This window comes from Dysidea avara, chromosome 2 (assembly GCF_963678975.1).
Source record: "Dysidea avara chromosome 2, odDysAvar1.4, whole genome shotgun sequence".
NCBI classification, from domain to species: Eukaryota; Metazoa; Porifera; class Demospongiae; order Dictyoceratida; family Dysideidae; genus Dysidea; species Dysidea avara.
The window spans coordinates 30,232,565-30,247,267 of NC_089273.1; the positions used below are offsets into that span (position 1 = coordinate 30,232,565).

Genomic DNA, 14,703 nt, shown 5'->3' on the forward strand with positions numbered 1-14,703 from the left:
AAAATCTGTTTTTGGAGCCAAAATCGTGCTCAAATGATGTAGCGACAGGAAACCTATCTCACCAATCAAACTACCAATACTTTTAGGTGAAGGTTTACTCACAAAGGAAGGTTGAACTCCAGTATTGTGATAAAGGATCAAGGCTTCTGAGAGTTACAGCTCGTAATGTCAGATTTTGCAGATATCTTGGTCGATTTCTACCCCAAGAAAGCAATGGAATTTATTGCCACTGCAGCTGTATTCAAGTGAGGTTAGTCCAACATGTGACAGCAGTTAGCAAATTATTTTGAAGAGGTCGATTTTTTACTTTGGAAACCCTACACAAAACCCAACCCGTGTCACAATTAGATTTTTATGAATAAAAAAGTGTTAATTTTCACACCTACTAGGCAAACCGCTTAGAGCAATGAGCGGTGTATAGCTGGAATAATCTTCATATAAAGTCCCTGCAGTAGTACAGAAGAATTGGCTTACAAACCACTGAGTTATGATTCGAAAGCCAACTCCGTGTAGCAAATGCGAGATCGAGATACTCTAATAGAACAGTCACCCTAATAGAGCATTCAGCTAATTTATTTACTCCGTTATAGAATTCTACAAATTATATACTGTAGAGAGTTCAGCTGCAAACGGTTAATCTTATAGACAGTTCAGCAAGAAGCAAATCACCCTACAGAGAGTTCAGCTACAAATGTATTACTGTAGTGATTCAGAACATTACAAGTCACACTGAAGAGAGTTCAGCTATAAATAATTCACTCTGTAGAAGTTCTGATATAAACAAGTCTTCATGCAGAGAGTTTAACAACTATGTAAGGACTTCAGCTTTACTAACAAGTCATATTCTGTAGAGAGATAAGATAGAAATAACAGAGAGCTCAGCTAGAAAATGTAACCTTGTAAAGAGTTCAGCTACAAGCAAATCACACTGTAGAGAGATTTGATAGAAGAAGCCACCTTTTAGAGGGTTCAACTGTGAAGTGATCACCCTAGAGAGAGTTCAGCTAGAAAAAATCACCCTGTAGAGAGTTCAGCTACAAAGAAACCATCTTGTAGAGAGATCAGCTAGAAACCATCTTGTAGAGAGATCAGCTAGAAACAAGTCACCTGTAGCGACATCAGCTACAAAGAAACCATACTGTAGAGAGTTCAGCTGCAAACAAATCACCCTGCAGAGAGTTCAACTACGAAAAGATTACTGTGTAGATAGTTCAGCTATAAGAAATCACCTTGTTGAGAGTTCAGCTACAAAGAAACCATCATGTAGAAAGTTCTACTGCAAATAAGTCACTCTGTAGAGAGATCAGCTAGAAGAAGTTACCTTGTAGAGAATTCAGCTACAAAGAAATCATCATGTAGAGAGTTCAGCTATGAACAAGTCAACCAATAGAAAGATCAGCTGAAAGAAGTTATCTTGTAGAGAGTTCAACTACAAAGAAACCATCATGTAGAGAGTTCAGCTACAAACAAATCACCCTGTAGAGAGATCAGCTACAAACAAGTCACCCTGTAGAGATATCAGCTAGATACAAGTTACCTTATAGGGATCAGCTACAAACAAATTACCCTGTAGAAATATGTGTTGGAGACAAATCACCATGTAGAGAGTTCAGCTAGAAACAAGTCACTCTGAAAAGAGTTCAGCTACAAGCAATGGGAGTTTCAGCTACCGTTCAGTTATGTATAAGAAGTCACCTTATTACCTACAGTATGATTATCTTTTATTGTTAAATATATATACAAATAATTTTAATCAGGCAAAAAACTGTACACAACATTTCTTCCTTTGTTCCACAATTCCTGCAGAAAGGAAAAAACACAAGTTAGAAGGAAGTGCCAAAGCCAGCTAATTGCCGGCTTTGTGGCTTGCAATACATATCTAGACCAAAACAGCCAAGGTGTAAAAAGAGAGTGCGGCCCCCAAAAAGGCCAGGATGAAAAAAGATGTGAAATCCAAGGTGGCGGCCAAGAAATGGCTGTGATAGTAGGTTAATGGCAAAAATTTTAATTACGACAATTCTGGTGAATTTGTGTTGCCTCCTCCAATAGCAAAAAATTTAATTACGACAATTCAGGTGAATTTACATTGCCTCCTCCACTAGGATTCGGCTCTAAATTCACCTGAATTGTCGTAATTAAATTTTTTGCCATTAACCTACCATCACAGCCATTTCTTGGCCACCACCTTTGATTTCACAACTTTTTCATCTTGAGGGCTGCACTCTTTTTTACAGCTTGGCTGTTTTGGTTTAGGTATACTGTGTGCACATCACTATGCCATTACCACACCAATGATGGTACTGGCGCTTAGCTACTGGTGGCCTTTAGTTACGATGCCATTATTGTGTTGTATCTGTCACTACTGTGACATATTGTGTTGATTTGGGGATCGTGCCTTCACCACCTAATAGCCTCACCAGGGGGCTGTCACGTTGGTGTTTATACTTGGTTGTATGTAATGCGGTCCTAGTAATAATAATAATAATAATTCTGTGGAATGTTGTCCAAAGTGGTGGTGTCATGTACCTGCCCAGGTTGTAGAAAACCACCAGGTGAAGATATTGTGGGATTTCAATATCTATTGTGACAAATTTATTAGTGCATGTTGGCCTGACCTCACTATTGTAGAGAAAACTAAAAATCTGGTCACACTGGTTGATGTTGCAATACCTCCCAACAAAAAATTCTTGAAAAGGAACAAGAAAAAATTACAAAGTATCAGGACTTAAGGATAGAATTGGAACACCTATGAAACGAGAAGACAAGAGTAATTCCTGTTATCATTGGAGCACTTGGTGCAATGTCTATCATTTTCATGACTTTATTAAACAGCTTGACTTACACAGTGTAAATCAATTGCAATGTGTTGCAGAATACAGCTATTCTTGGAACTGCTACAATTTTGAGGAGGGTTCTTCAGCTCTCAAGTACTGTAGCGACTCAAGCTGATCATGCCTTAAATACTCCATTCATATTTTGTTTTATAATTGTTTGTAACTGTGTTTTGATACAATACTAATGATAATAATTAATAAGATAATAAGATTGATTGATTGAATTTGTGATGTATGGCATTCTCAAGTTGATGCTTTGTTTGATGTTCAGGTTGTTGACACAGATGCTCCGTCATATCAATCTCGTTCACTGCAGGTTGTCCTTCGTACTGCTGTAGTTGAGAAAAGGAGGAAGTATGGTGCTGCTTGTCTGGCGCGTTGTGCTAGTTTCACGCCTCTGTGCTTTTCTATAGATGGTTTATTTGGCTCAGAGGCTGATTATTTTTTTGCGCAGGCTTGCAGACTCTCTATCAGTTAAATGGGAAACGAATTATAGTGTTGTGATGGGATATGTGAGGGCGCGATTATTATTTACAATTATTCGAGCAGCCTTAATATGTGTGCGTGGATCACGAACGAAATGGAGATCACTAAGTTTGGCAGATGGAGCGGCTATTGATGAAACATCTTATTGACAGTTGTGACAGATATATTCTTTTTGTTTAATTGTTATATTTATTGTTGTTTCGTTGTGTGTATGCTTTAATGTATTTTATAATACTAATAATAATAGTAATAATAAGCCTAAAATGCTATCAGATTCAGTATCAGATCAATTCATTTTTAAAAATCTGCTAAGGTACATATACATATACAATCTGCTAACTAAATTTCATGCAAGTGATGGCTATTCAATATCTGAGAGCCCAAGTCTACCCAGTTTTTTACAACTAGCATGCTTCACTCTGAAAATTGTCCTTAAATTCAATCTCAGAAAGTGTAATTTGTAAAAAATTCTGCTTTCAAAATGGCATACACAGTCACCACAAATACCCACCGGATTTAATCTCAGAAAGCCTGATCATACAATCTGGCTTCACCCATGCAATCACAAATATCAAAATCAACACTCATGACACAACATTACATGACTAACTAGTATTTGGCAACTATTTCAAGTGTTTAACATAGTTGTGAACTTTGGATAACTATATAGCAGACTTTCACCTGGTCACCTCCCAAATTACTGATTCCCCCCCCCCCCCCCCCCTCCCCCCAAAGGAGAAATCCTAGAATAAACACTGTGCTTGACCAGTTTCTGGAAACCATAGAATTTCTTCTGCATCTGCTCTTGCCATGCTAGAGTTTCTATAGTATATGTATGACAAACTGAAGAAGTTAAAAATAAGTCTCATTTCAAAGTACACAGGTTTATTAGACATTTTAAAATACCTTAAGTTCTCTAAAAATTCAGCCCCTCTATTTATTAGGCACCTGTATTCTAACAGTGAAATAAGTTCCTCTAATAAAAAATTCGACATGTTTGCTATTTTTGCGATGGATGCTGATAGTGACGAGAACGTCAGAGTTGTCTAGCATTAATATCGACGATACCAATTATACTGTGACAAGTGGTCGATGAACTAAAATTAGTGGTGATTACTATCTAATTATAGGCCGAAATTCGGCGAGACGAAAATTATTGATTTAAAACTATGACGAATTTTTAGAGGACATACGGTATATGTATGCATGTTATCATACTAAAAAAACTAAGGGTTGTCATACATATCACAGATAATATCATCATATTTCTTCAATACTGCTGTTCTTTTTAACTTAAGAGTAGGACCTGTGTAAATCACATGACTACTACATCAGCACACAATGCAAGATCATGCAACTCATACCTAGCTCTCCTCCTGGAATGGTAAAATCAGTGGGTAATAGTCTAAACGTTACAATCTGTCAATAAATTCTTCCTATGAAACAATTTCAATTTCTATACAACCATTAGTCACCTTGTGATATGATGATTTACAGTGCCGTGTATTGTAGACATGGATGCCTTGATGAATGGCCCCATGGACTTTATCGTCAACTGTATCTATCACTTGTGACACCTTCGTACATTTGCTACCTAACTCTTTAAACTTCTTGATCACTTGTGGCTGCAGATTATCAGTAGCTTCTCCAGTATCAGTACGAATGATACACTATGTACAGGAACAACGCTATACTAGCCTCTTACTGGTCAAACATGTGTTCACCTTCAGTGTAACTAGGCAAGTTAAGTATAATTTCTTATCTCCTATCAGCATTACATTGCTCAAAAATGAAATTTCACTCTTGATAACATCTTCAATATGAACTGGATAAACTTGGTTATCAGTAAGTGTAACAGTTGTGATAATTTCTACATGCATATAGTAAAGAACCGTAATATTGGTAAATTCACCTGTTACCTTTAAAACGGCCAGTAATGTATAAAAAGCCATCCTGTATGCATAATATTTATCAGCACAAACTTAGGTACACATACTATACATACTTCTATATTGCCAGTGTCTCCTGAGCAAAACCATCTTTCAGCACGAAATACATCCCTAGTTTCCTCTTCCTTGTAGCAGTAGCCCATAAACAGATTTCTACCTTGGAGCAACACCTATGCAAAACATGTACACATGCACAGGGGCGGAGGAAGCATCTACAAGTTGGGTGGGCAACTGTGAGATCATACCTTTATGACCACCATCAGCATCACAGTACAGTTGTGCAAGAACATGCAATCAGCATTTGCAACATGCTTAGGCTAGCCAGAAATTTTTTTTTTGAAAAATTGCTTTCTAAGATTGAACCTGGAGACAATTTCACATTTATAAAATTGATATTATAACTGCTAAAATATACTCTAATGGAATAAATAGTCACTGACTGCTCTATTAGGGTATTTCTGACTGTTCTATTAGAGTATCTCGAGTGAAAATATCCAAAAGCGATCTTGGAAAACCAGAGCAACCAAACTGCTTTCTATGGATAGCTCAATAGCTACTATTAAAAGTTGGGTAGGCATTTGCCTATCCTGCCTACCCAGTTCCACCACCCCTGATGCATGTAGCACCTCACAGTTGTCACTTACCTCTTGATTACCATAGCTATCACAATTAATTTTAGTTTTGACACCATTAATACTTTTTCCACAAGACTCAGTCTTCCACTCTGTAGCAGATTCTGACACCACATTTAAAGTTTGTATGCCAGTACATTCAGTCATTCCATACAACTCTAAAATAGGTATATCCAAGTTTAAGAAAAATGAAAGTGTTTCAGGATGAACTGAAGCAGCTCCTACAATTATGTGATTGCAAAACTGTAAACCTAATTTTTCCTTTATCCCATATAATATTCTTTCTGAAATAAAAAACTTCAATATCCTATTCTTGACTGGTGGTCGCGTTCTGAAGAAAAAACTTGTCTGAAAGCATTGAACATGAACAAACATACATCATACTTCTTAAAATAGTGCTCATATTTCAATTGAGTATATTTCTTTGCTACTTCAATAAATTGACGCACCAGTACATTTCCATTTGTAATCTGTTTTTCAATACTGTCCTTAACTGCATCCCACAGACTATATCAACACAGCATGTATTAGTGCAATGAAAATACCATGTAATGTACCGTGGTATTCCAAAAAAGAATGTAGGCATAACATCTTTCAGAGTATCAATAATTGAACCCTGTGAATATATTACATGTAGTCAGTTATTAATACTTATATATACCTTACTTGCAAAGCATCTGGTTGGGCAAAGTACACAGTGCTACAGATATGAATAGGCAAATACATGTCGGTTACCTGAAATCATATTATCCATAACAATTTTAAAGCATGTCTTAGATTACCATCCCAGATATGTGAGCAAGAGGTAGATAACTGACAGATCTCTCTTTGCCAATGTCTACATTTTTAATACTTTTCTCTTCTTGTGTTTTAACTATTGCCATAGTTATCCAAGTGAGCTATATATAATAGGATTTATGCAGCATTGCTGACACTACATGCATAGCTCACATTGTCATGACTTAACATAACTCCCTTAGCCTTATCAGTAGTTCCAGACTATATGCAAAGCTTTAATGATTATTTTAGGCTAGCAAATGTAACTCACAGTATAAGCCAAGACAGCACACTGATTTGGTTGCTGTGCCTTGATGATATTACTGATCACAGAATCTTCAATGTCTTTTCCAACTTTCAGAAATTGTCTCCACTATAAGGAGACACACAACTAATAAATCACACACTATTCCTAACCTATAGGATACCATTGTACATACAACAATACAACATCATACGGTGTAGGTGTCAGGATAGTCCTTGATGGGTTCTCCCCTGTACTGAACTATGGCCTTCAAGTGAGGGAGCCTGTCACGAATCTATACAGCATAAAATTATTTGATTCAGCAGTTTATTAAACACATGCATGAAATACCTCAAATATTTTGTCAAGTTGCTCCTGATTTTCCACCACTACTATATTAGCCTTGCAGTCCTCCAGAATGTACTGGCATTCCTCTGGAGTGCTAGTGGTGTATATACCAGTTGATAATCCCCTAACGATAGTAAATACATTAGTATTTAACTTTGTTACCCATACTACTTCATACCCAGCAAATATTGCTCCAATACTGGATGCAAACCATTCCACAGAGTTGAAACCCAGAATACCAACTGAGTGATAAGGCTCTAATCCAAGCTATGAATAACAGCACATATTTGCTAATGTGTATAAGCTAAACTGCCAGGGAAATATACCTCTAGGAAAGACTTGGAAACACTATAAATGAGTTTCAGATACTCTCCATATGTTACACTCTGCCATGGATTTTCTTTTCCATCCTTCCAGCATAATGCCTTTCCATCTGGTAGCTTCTCAACTGCTTCCTCCATAAACTCTGGAATGGTTATTGGTTGCACAGCTGCAACACCCGACTCTCCCATTGCAATATCCAGACAATCTTTAGGATCAGTGCAATACAACCTTCCAGCTCCTGAGGCAGTAACCAGTTCTTCAGATAGATCCATAGCATCAAGTTTAGTTGTCAGTACTAAGGAATAACCAATCCTGAAGTACCTTCAGTATGCAGTATGACCTGAAATCCTTCCAATAAGTTACTACAAAATTTTACAAGAAAAATTATTTGGTAGAATTTTCGACTGACTGACTATTTTACTGACTGTCTGATGCATTCAATCAAGCGTAACTCAATAATGGCTAAAGCTAAAGGCTTGATTATTTTATTGTTTGATCAGAGGTGCCTTTAGGTACGTATGTACATTGTATATGTGATATACTTAGCTTTGTGCCTTTACCCTCATTTTTTTTGCTAACAAATCAAGGTGTCAATTTATGGTAACACATCATGGTTTTCTTACCTTTGTAATGATAATTGCCCAAGCTTTCCGTAGTGACTGGATTGATTATAGAGGTGATTCTTAGTGATTCTTATTTGTCATGTTATGTAACAGGCTGTGCGGTAGCTGAAAACAAATTTGTTAGTAACTGAGATTTGGGGCATGTGTATAATAAGCCTGGTCCCATCCTTTCTTTTGATGCAGTGTGCTCAGGCTCACCAGTCACAAAAATGTTAAACAAACAAGTACAAGGAAAATTTATCATAGAAATAAAAAGAAGGAAGTCATGCAACTATGCATATACCTACCCCTAATTCCATAACAGGTTACAGGAAATTGACATGTCTAGACTAAAAATAGGTGTGGAAATGTTCCAGAAATAAGGACTAAACATCAAATAATATGCTCATGCTCCATGTTCCCAAAAGCAGAAACATACTTGCAGTTTATTAAAGTGAATAAAAAGGTAGATCTATTATTTCAAACACTTGTATAATATTATGATTATTATGATAAACTTTTTGTTGCACATATAAAAATTATTACAAGGTAGTTTCTTTAAAGAAAACTATGATTATATTAAAACACTATAAGAACTAACCATTGACAGTAATTGTTGCCCATTTAGAGAAGGTAAGATCACTGTTATTACTCACTATACATCGGTAGTTACCAGCATCTTCTGGTGAAAGGTTAAAAATAGTGAGAGTGTTGGTATTAACTCCAGCAGCCTTATTTGGAATAACAGCATTCTCCTTCTCCCAATAGTATGATGTAGCTTCTGTAGCTGTACAAGTTAGTGACAAATAATCTAAATTACTGTTTAGGTCAACAACTTGATGGCTTGGAGGATTGGTAATAATGACAGGCTTCACTCCTAGAATATGAAAACCTAAATACATAAATACTTCTACTGTTATACTTTTAATTACTTGCCTAGTTTAGCAACATTAGATGTACAATAATCTCCATACTCATTCTTAACTACACACTCATAGGTTCCACCATCATCCTTTGTCACACTATCAATAGTGAGAGTATTACTAGTCTCTCTGTTGATATCTTCGCCATTGTGTCTCCACTGGAAAATGAATTTTTCTTTCCCTATACCTTTCACTGTTGTAGTGAACTTGATAGTGTGTTTAACATCCACACTTTGACTTGTTGGATGTACAGTTACTTCTGGTAATCCTACATACATATCAATGTCTATGCATAGTTAACATGTGACACTTAATAGTCATACCAGTAACTGTTAGTTTAGCTGGATTTGATGTGACACTACCTCCATCATTACTAATAGTACAAGCGTAGGTGTTATCATCAGATGACCTCACATCTGGGATCACCAGGGTATTGGTGTTTATACCAGTCACTTTACTAGGAAATGATCCTGATCCAATTGTCCATTGATATTTCACATTATAACCAGTAGCAGAACATGTGAAAGTGACAGGTTGAGTGAGACCAATACTTTGAGATGATGGTTGTGTTAAAAGCTCAGGAGATTTCACTACAATAGTTACACAAAGTAAAGAAATTAGAACTGTGTGTGCAGAATAGTTATTAAATAGTCTATACTACACACTGCTTGAAGTATCTTAGTTTACTACAGTGGTATATCCCCAGTATATGGAACAGTTAATTGTTTGTTATTTTAGTAGTTTTTCAGTAAACCCGCATTACTGATGTTTTACTGAGAGTTTAAAACTTAGTAAAATAATTATGTTCCATATACTTAAGTTTACTGACACTTTACTATCAGTATAACTACAGTAAGGCATCTTAACAAATTAGTAAACTAAGAACCTTCAAGCAGTGACACATGCAACAAAGTTATAAAAAGCAGCATTGAAACCGGGTGGGGTTATCTGGGTCAACGGGTCACATTTTCTCCGGGTCATCCGGGTCTGACCCGGCTTACAAATTATCCGGGTCTGACCCGGATTGGATCACATGTAAAATGAAATTGTTCGTTTGATGACATGGAAACTTAATCGCATAGATCTTTCATGAGCCACGCCTACTTATCGCATTACAAACATACGCTCAGTCACGCCCATTTTTAATAGGTGCAGTCTGTAACATGAAACTGTTCGTTGCTGTCTGCAAGCTTACGTGGAGCCACGCCCACTAATCGATTATTGTACAAGTTGTATATAGTCTAGTCTTGCAGCAGAATAAGTACTTCTGTGAGCCACACCCACTTTAATGTATCGGGAAATTGTAATACTAGGTGTGCACAAAGCCATACCCAATTGCTGTCTGTAAACTCACAGTAGCTATGTGGAACCAAACCCACTGATTGATTTTAAATTATAAACTTACTGGCTTAGTTATCACATAACTACTCGTTTACTCAACACGAATCGAATGCTTAAAACGTAGTCTCGCTTGCTCGAGGCTACCCAAAACAAAGCTTTTATCGTACGCCTCGGCTTTATTTAATCCAGGTCACATCTGGATAAAATCCGGGTCTGACCGGGATTACTATCCGGGTCAGTGGGTCATCCGGGTCAGCAGTAGTGACCCGGTTTCAATGCTGATAAAAAGGGTGTGACTTTACTTAATTAGACTATGGTATGGCTCATTTACAGGTTCACTAAACCACTTAGTCACCTACACATGTTCACTTAGTAACCCACCCTCAAGCAGTTTTGTACATGATAAATAATTATTACATGAAATGCACACTGCAGTACTTGATAAGGCCACTCCAAATAAGACTGTAGTTTCCCGTCCTGAAGTTTTCATTTTTCGGTGCGGGCGGGAGGCTTATTATCATTACTCATTATTAAAGATTCGACTGCTCTATTAGAATATTTCGATCTTGAGAGGATTTCAAGGTCATGAAAATGGCAATTTTTGCAAGCTAGCAACCATTAGAACCGTTCATTTTAGGTTTCATTGTGCTTTTTAGCAATGCAAAATAAAAGGCTCCATGAGAAGTTTCCAGAAAGCAGCACAGGGAGTGGTTTTGGAAAATAATGACAATAATGAGCATTTAATGCGGGTGCCCAGGTGTGATGCGGGCGGAGGACGGGAAACTACACTCTCATTTGGAGTGGCCTAATACTGTAATACTCTTATTCTCCATGTTCCGCAAATAATTCTGGACAAATAGTAGACTAAAATGACGTATGTACTGTAGCTTTAGCTGTTACTTTGGTTACTGGTCGAATGATTATTTTAGTGGGTGCTGTAAGGACTTCAAGAAAAAAACGTTCCACTGTTCTGCATTGCTCTTTCACCCCATACTCATGCTCTGGCTATAAAGGTACGCGTACACTGTACTTACTATAGTCTAAATAAGTTAGACACCATGACCAACGAGAACTAAGAGATTTAATAACCCCTGAGGCCCTTAATAGTGCCCTCGCTACCATAGGCGGATCTAGGAGACACTGTCAAGAGGGGCCAAGGGGGAGCAAGAAGTTTTAGGGCACAACAGTGTTTATTTCACTGTGGGGATAAGAATGGCGGAATTCTAGTACACAAGTTATATTCATTTGTATAACTTTATTTAGCATATGGCTGGATGAATGATGGACATACAGTTTTTACGACTGTAGTTGAAGAAAATTTTTAAAATTAGACCTCCTAGGTTTGAATTTGAAAGCATTTTTGATAGCACTTAGCTAACAAAGTGTATGCTTTGCAATGCATACAAAGATTGGATGGCCTATCTGAGATAGACCTGTTTGATGGTGAAGTGCATACCAAAACAAAATAAGGAGTAGCTAGCATTGTTATATTTGTAAATTGATGACATTAGAACTGCGACTGTTCTATTAGAGTAGTGACTGCTCTATTAGAGTATCTCGATCTTTCCACAAAAATTCAAGTTTATTTGCCTCGCTTTCTTTGTAGTGTACAGTTTAGCTATAACTGTAAAGTACATTTATAACTGTTGTCTTCTATTTGCTCACTGGCTTTCTATACTTCTGAATACACTGTGAATGCATGATTCTAGTTTCTGGTATCAATATAGTACTGTAGGTCCAAGGGGGGCACGAGAAGGGCCAGGGGGGGCACAGCACCCCTTGGCCCCCCCTCAGATCCGCCTATGCTCGCTACACTTGGGATGCTACAGCCTCAGGCCATTGGGGTTACTAAATCACTTAGTTCCCTTGGTCTTGGTGTCTAACTATTATTTAGTAGTGAAATTAAAAGCTTCCAGGGTATGGATGAAATGGATGTTAATGTCATACGAGTTAATAACATGGCAATACTGTTATTATTAAAATTTATATTATTGCAACTATGTATTTAATTAGCAGCCACCATTGATTTCAAAGCATTTACTACTCTACCAGTTTTGAAGCTTAAAATTATTAAATTCTATTTTGGGTTTTTAATATCCATTCTTTTAGTCAGTGCAAACATCCAAGCCAGTTTTGGAACATACTTTTCTAAGGTTTTATTTATTTGTTGATTAGCAAAACCCATCAAGGGTACAATGCTAATGTCTTAACAGCTAGAAAAGTGAATTGCTACATATGTGGCTGGATCTGCAAAAACCAGATACAATTTTGTAAGCCTAAATGTACAGTATAAAGAAGTGAATACAATGGTTGAAATAATTGCATATTATTGAAAGAATTTTGTAAGTTTTTTGAATATCTTTTTTTGGTGAAGAAAGGTCTACCAATAAAAACCTGGATATCATCTTATTCACATACTCATAGCTAGGCTGCTTAATACGGAATTTAAAACTAATGTCGACACATGTGACAAAAGCACCAAACTTTCTCCACATATGTAGTACAACCTTAACTTCAATTTTTTGATAGGATCCATCTTATTCTTAAAAAGGGCCTTTCATAAAAGTATTTATAGTAATGTAGCTAAAGATTTTTTTAAATCGGTAAGAAAGTGCTAATTTTGTTCTGTTTTATGCAAGAAAACATTATGCAGGATTGTACATTAAACCATGATCTGATAAACAGTTATGTTACTCTCACAAGCTTTATACAATGCAGACAAGTGATTTTTTTTCATTCATTTTACAGTTACAGTGTATACAGCTTTTATGATCCACAAACTGTATAGAGGAATTTCTCTATATAGTTGTTCACTATGGAAATAAATATACACTGTAATTAGTTTGTGATATATGAATGAAACATCTCTTACATATACTGTAGTCATTCACATGTCACAGAATACATCTTACAGAATTCATTTTGTGCTTGTTTGCGAAGTAGCTATAGACCTTGTGCATGCCAAGACGTGGTCTGGCAAAAACCGGAAAAAATTGCTATGTCTTAAAGTTTCACGATAGTTTATGAGAAAAGTGAGGGCAAAAGTATCGAGCATCATTCTATTGTAAAAGCCTTCCCTAGGCGGAATAACTCACCATGCAGCAAATATGTTATATACTTTTACCCAGTAACTAACTTTATACTAGTGCTACTCTATCTTTTAGCATGATTCCTTCGTATTAGCATTAAATAAAAATTCATAGACATAGACAGAATGCGTATATATATTATTTTGCCCTCAAAAAATGGCAGATGCATTATTTTGATAATGTAATAAAGTGCCATGCCTTAGTGTGCACATGGTCTATAGCTTTATAACTTACCAACTTATACTACACCAGCCCTTGTTATTTAGTATTAAAACATGTTCTGTTGCTGCATGCATGACCAAAGTGCTTATGCTGAAATCACATGCATGACCACAACAGTATGGTTCATCATACCATTAATCCAGCAGTACAGTTGTATATCATGTAAGTTAAAATTCCTTTACTCAAGTCTATAGCTGAATTAATGCTAAAAATGTTTATTTGTAGTAGTGAATATAATGTATAGGATTTCGCCAGGGTTTGTGAGAGAAAAGTGTGGCTTACTGAAGTACAGTATAAGCAAGGGATGCAGTCACCATGGACTTTTTTCATGAATTTCCAGGTAATTTTTATTAAGCAATAGTAGAGTTAAAAGACTAACTACATAATACTTAAATATAATTGCCTTGCTACCAGAGCCTGACTGGACAGGTACGGTATCTGCACATATCAAATGCTATAGTTTTAAATATGCTTCACACATATGATGCATTCTGGTGGAGTATTGCAATCTTAATTGTAGCAGTGAAAAGTAACTTGTAGTATTGCATGTTTACATTGACCATTACTGTGAAACTTAGCAGCCAAAGATTACACATGGATAGTTTGGCATACAAGGTTAGGATTTAAAGAACAGAGAATTGTAATAGTTCATTGATCAGGTAATCAAAAGTGTAGAATTTCAACTATGACATATTTGACACAGTTGGGTAAGATAACTGTTATGAAATCACATGTGAAGAAGAGTTCAACTATCACAGTGGTCATGGTAATTTTATCACTGTGTAACATAACTTTATATTTGTTGACTGTTCTAGCAGTACTATTCTTTCAAATTCCCACATTCAATAAATCAGTCCTGCAAATATAAGTTTGACCATGCAGCAGTGATTAGTTTTCAGAAGAGCTTAGTTCTTTTCCTTGCTATTTTTATC

General features: G+C 36.4%; 1 protein-coding gene across 1 annotated transcript in view; it reads right to left on the minus strand.

Annotated features, from left to right (window-relative positions):
• Positions 1-4,369: 4,369 nt before the first annotated feature.
• Positions 4,370-14,703, minus strand: part of LOC136247993 (uncharacterized) — a 151,645-nt gene continuing 141,311 nt past the window's right edge. The window contains exons 9-28 of the mRNA XM_066039811.1: positions 9,443-9,709; positions 9,133-9,387; positions 8,798-9,073; positions 7,597-7,889; positions 7,449-7,537; positions 7,274-7,394; positions 7,137-7,217; positions 6,950-7,051; positions 6,853-6,900; positions 6,684-6,800; positions 6,568-6,636; positions 6,459-6,517; positions 6,286-6,408; positions 5,914-6,232; positions 5,326-5,439; positions 5,240-5,273; positions 5,045-5,190; positions 4,796-4,990; positions 4,685-4,739; positions 4,370-4,626 (exon numbers count right to left, since the gene is read on the minus strand). Of these exons, the coding sequence (XP_065895883.1) occupies positions 4,547-4,626; positions 4,685-4,739; positions 4,796-4,990; positions 5,045-5,190; positions 5,240-5,273; positions 5,326-5,439; positions 5,914-6,232; positions 6,286-6,408; positions 6,459-6,517; positions 6,568-6,636; positions 6,684-6,800; positions 6,853-6,900; positions 6,950-7,051; positions 7,137-7,217; positions 7,274-7,394; positions 7,449-7,537; positions 7,597-7,889; positions 8,798-9,073; positions 9,133-9,387; positions 9,443-9,709 (2,843 nt within the window). The 3' untranslated portion in view covers positions 4,370-4,546. The remainder of the gene's footprint in view (positions 4,627-4,684; positions 4,740-4,795; positions 4,991-5,044; positions 5,191-5,239; positions 5,274-5,325; positions 5,440-5,913; positions 6,233-6,285; positions 6,409-6,458; positions 6,518-6,567; positions 6,637-6,683; positions 6,801-6,852; positions 6,901-6,949; positions 7,052-7,136; positions 7,218-7,273; positions 7,395-7,448; positions 7,538-7,596; positions 7,890-8,797; positions 9,074-9,132; positions 9,388-9,442; positions 9,710-14,703) is intronic.